The following is a 3,173-nucleotide window of genomic DNA, read 5'->3' on the forward strand; positions in this document are numbered from 1 at the left end:
CCCTGCGCTGGCGTGGCCCGAGCCCGGCTGACGCCCCCTCCTCCCGCCTGCAGCTGCGAAAACCGGTGGTGGAGAAGATGCGCCGCGACCGCATCAACAGCAGCATCGAGCAGTTGAAGCTGCTGCTGGAGCAGGAGTTCGCGCGCCACCAGCCCAACTCCAAGCTGGAGAAGGCCGACATCCTGGAGATGGCCGTCAGTTACCTGAAACACAGCAAAGGTGAGCAGCCCTGCGTCCAGGAGTCGGGCCGCGCGACCGGCTCACCACCGCCCCGCGCTCCCTGACCCTTTTCACCGGCGCCCCGCTCATCGCTGCCCACCTCCCTGCGCCCCCAGTCCCGTTGCCCAATCCCCCGCTCCCCGCGCCCCGGCTCACCGCGGTCCCTGCTCACCGCTGTCCCCGGGCCCCGGCCCCCGCTCACCGCGGTCCCCGCTCCCCGCAGCCTTCGCCGCCGCCGCCGCCGGCCCCAAGAGCTTGCACCAGGACTATAGCGAAGGCTACTCGTGGTGCCTGCAGGAGGCCGTGCAGTTCCTGACGCTGCACGCGGCCAGCGATACGCAGATGAAGCTGCTGTACCATTTCCAGCGACCCCCGGCCGCAACCGCTGCGCCCGCCAAGGAGCCCAAGGCGCCCAGCCCCGCGCCTGCGCCTGCCCCGGCCAAGGCCGCCACTGCCGCCGCTGCTCGACAACCCGTCTGTGGCCTCTGGCGGCCTTGGTGACCAGCGAGACCGCAGGCGGCCGCCCCGCCCCGAGGACAAGAGGGCCGGGGCGTTCCTCTGGCAGGGGAAGAGCCTTCCCATCGGCTGTGCGGCCTCAGGCTTGGATGCACCCCTTCTCCGGAAGGCTCTCTCTCTCCAGGCTGGCCGGCCAGCAGGAGAGTCATTCTCAGAGAATGCGTGCAGAGTCCTTGTCATTTAGGACAATCGGGCCCGTCTTCTGCCAAATGTCTGACCCTATGGGGTTGCTCTATGTTTGCATTTCAGCAAGTGACTTCTGGGAAGTCCCCACTGCAGGGGTTCTATGATATTTGTAGATGGCGGGGCTCGGCCAGCCGGCGCCCCGAGCTGTGTGTAGAGGGCTTTCTCAGATCCGGTGCTGCCGGCCGCATTTGCCTTTTGTGAAGGCGGAACTCAAGGTGTATCCTCATAGGAAGGAGAGCGTCAGCCAGGATGGGCGTGGGGCTAGGCAGAGCCAGGCCAAAAGGCCCTACATCTGCTTGGTTGTCTGGTCGGGGCTCACAGTGGGCTGCGTGGGGCGGGTGGGGGTCTCCGCCATGATCCTTAAAGGATTTCTGTGTGGGTGGGTGCACGTGGGCACGACTTTGTACTCAGAATTTGAACTCTCGGTCATGTGGGAACCACAGGGCTGTTCTGGAGACTGATAATAAAATCTGATTGTTCAGCCCTCTCGCGATCTGTCTCTGTGCCGCACACATGTCCTTGGTAGCCACCAGGCAGGCGGGTTGGCAGGGATGCAGAGGAGTAGGCACTATTGTGATATATGCAGCCACAGGTGGGCGCTGTCCTTGCTAATGACCCCCTGGACACCCGAAGAAGGGCTGGGCTCCGGCTGAGGAGGGAGGGAGGAGGGGGAAGCAGAGGAGAAGCAGGGGTGCTAGGAAGCAGGGTTGACCGGCAGGGAGGGAAGAGAAGCTGGGAATGAGGAGTGAGGGGACAAGTAGGTGGGGCCGGAAGTGACTGGGAGTCAGGGAAGCAAGGGAGAGGCAGGCTGGAGGGGAGAGGGTCTCTGAACACCTTGGGTCCCCTTGTGCAGTAAGGGGGCGTGGCGGGGCGCCTGGGTTCCTGCCTTAGACCTCTCACTAGCTCTCTGCAGGTGGGGGTGAGAGTGGAGGCTAAAAGGGACCCCATAGCCTGAAGCACTCTCACCGCAGTCAAAGGGGTTTAGTCATGCCAAACACGAAAGACATTCCCCTCCACGGTCCTCCCCACACATCTGGAGCCCCTGTGTCCCTGGACCAGCCCCTGGGGCACCTTCCTGGCCAGCCCAGAGGTGGCTGGCCTGCCTCCCTGCAGGTTGACCACTCACCAGGGCTGAGACAGGCAGTGCTGGCAACAGGAGGGCCAGCCCTCACCTCAGAAAGGGCAGCTGTCTATTTTTAGGCAGGCACAGGGTGTTGGTTGAGTCTGCAGAGACCCAGAAGCACCCAGGCCGGCCGGCCCTCCTTCCTCCTCAGCACCTCTCTTGGCCCCGCCTTCCAACCCTTTCTGTCCACTCTGGAGGGGAGGTCCACAGCACCCCTTCCAGAGGAGCACAGTGCTGCTCTGCCCTCGGGTCCCTGCTGAGCCCTGGGAGCAGCCCCTCCCACACCCACAAGTTTACTGTTTGTGTGCCAGACACGTGGTTGAACCATCCCTGTGGGTGTGTTTCCAGGCCAGCCTGGTGGCCAGGCCAGCCTGCCAGGCTGCCTCCCTCTCCTGAAGCCCTGCCTGAATCACCCTGGAGCTCTGAGTCTGTGCTGCTCACAGGTCTGTGTTCCAATGGGCCTTGCCAGGCAGCCTGTGGTATGCTCAGACAGAGGCTGAGGTCAAAACCCAAAGTAACTGGCCCAGGAGTTTGGCACCGAGGAGGCAGGTGCCAAAGGTACCTGACATACTGTCTGCTTCCAACCCTGGGCTCCTTCACAAAGCTCCCACTGCCTTTTAGGGGTACACGTCCCTTAAGAGTCTCCAAGCCTTCCACGGTTTCCAGAGATGGGCCCTGAAGTCTGTCCCCAACACCATCTGGGAGCTTTCTCAGCTTGTTCCCTGCAAACTCCCACAGACTCCATCTTCCACGAGGAAGATGCTTTCCCCTGCACTCTGAGGATCTCGCCATCAAAACACACTTGCCCAGCTGCAAGGGTATCTGCCACCCCGGTGGGGTGGGGGAGGGGGCCCTAGAGAGCAAGGTACCCAACTCTCCCCGTTTGCATGGGATTTTTGGCAGCGACGGGCCTGTGCTCCTAGGGAACCAGTCTGGTGGGGTCACAAGCGCCTTCGCGTGCAGGAATTGGTCTCTCTGGTGGTCTGCACGTTCCAGGTGCCCTCTTTGCACTAGTTCATATCACACGAGGTCAGCAGCCAGCTAGCTCAGTGAAAGAACAGAGACGACGACAGCCCAGAGGTTTTGCGTTCAGTTGCCTCGCTGTCTTCGCTCTTAAGACCCGCGCCCG

General features: G+C 62.6%; 1 protein-coding gene across 1 annotated transcript in view; it reads left to right on the forward strand.

The window, feature by feature from the left end:
- HES5 (hes family bHLH transcription factor 5) overlaps positions 1-720 on the forward strand; it is a 7,691-nt gene extending 6,971 nt beyond the window's left edge. The window contains exons 5-6 of the mRNA XM_010850212.1: positions 54-219; positions 443-720. Of these exons, the coding sequence (XP_010848514.1) occupies positions 54-219; positions 443-720 (444 nt within the window). The remainder of the gene's footprint in view (positions 1-53; positions 220-442) is intronic.
- The last annotated feature ends 2,453 nt before the right edge of the window (positions 721-3,173 follow it).

Source organism: Bison bison, unplaced genomic scaffold, assembly GCF_000754665.1.
Source record: "Bison bison bison isolate TAMUID 2011002044 unplaced genomic scaffold, Bison_UMD1.0 scf7180017864289, whole genome shotgun sequence".
Taxonomy (NCBI): domain Eukaryota; kingdom Metazoa; phylum Chordata; class Mammalia; order Artiodactyla; family Bovidae; genus Bison; species Bison bison.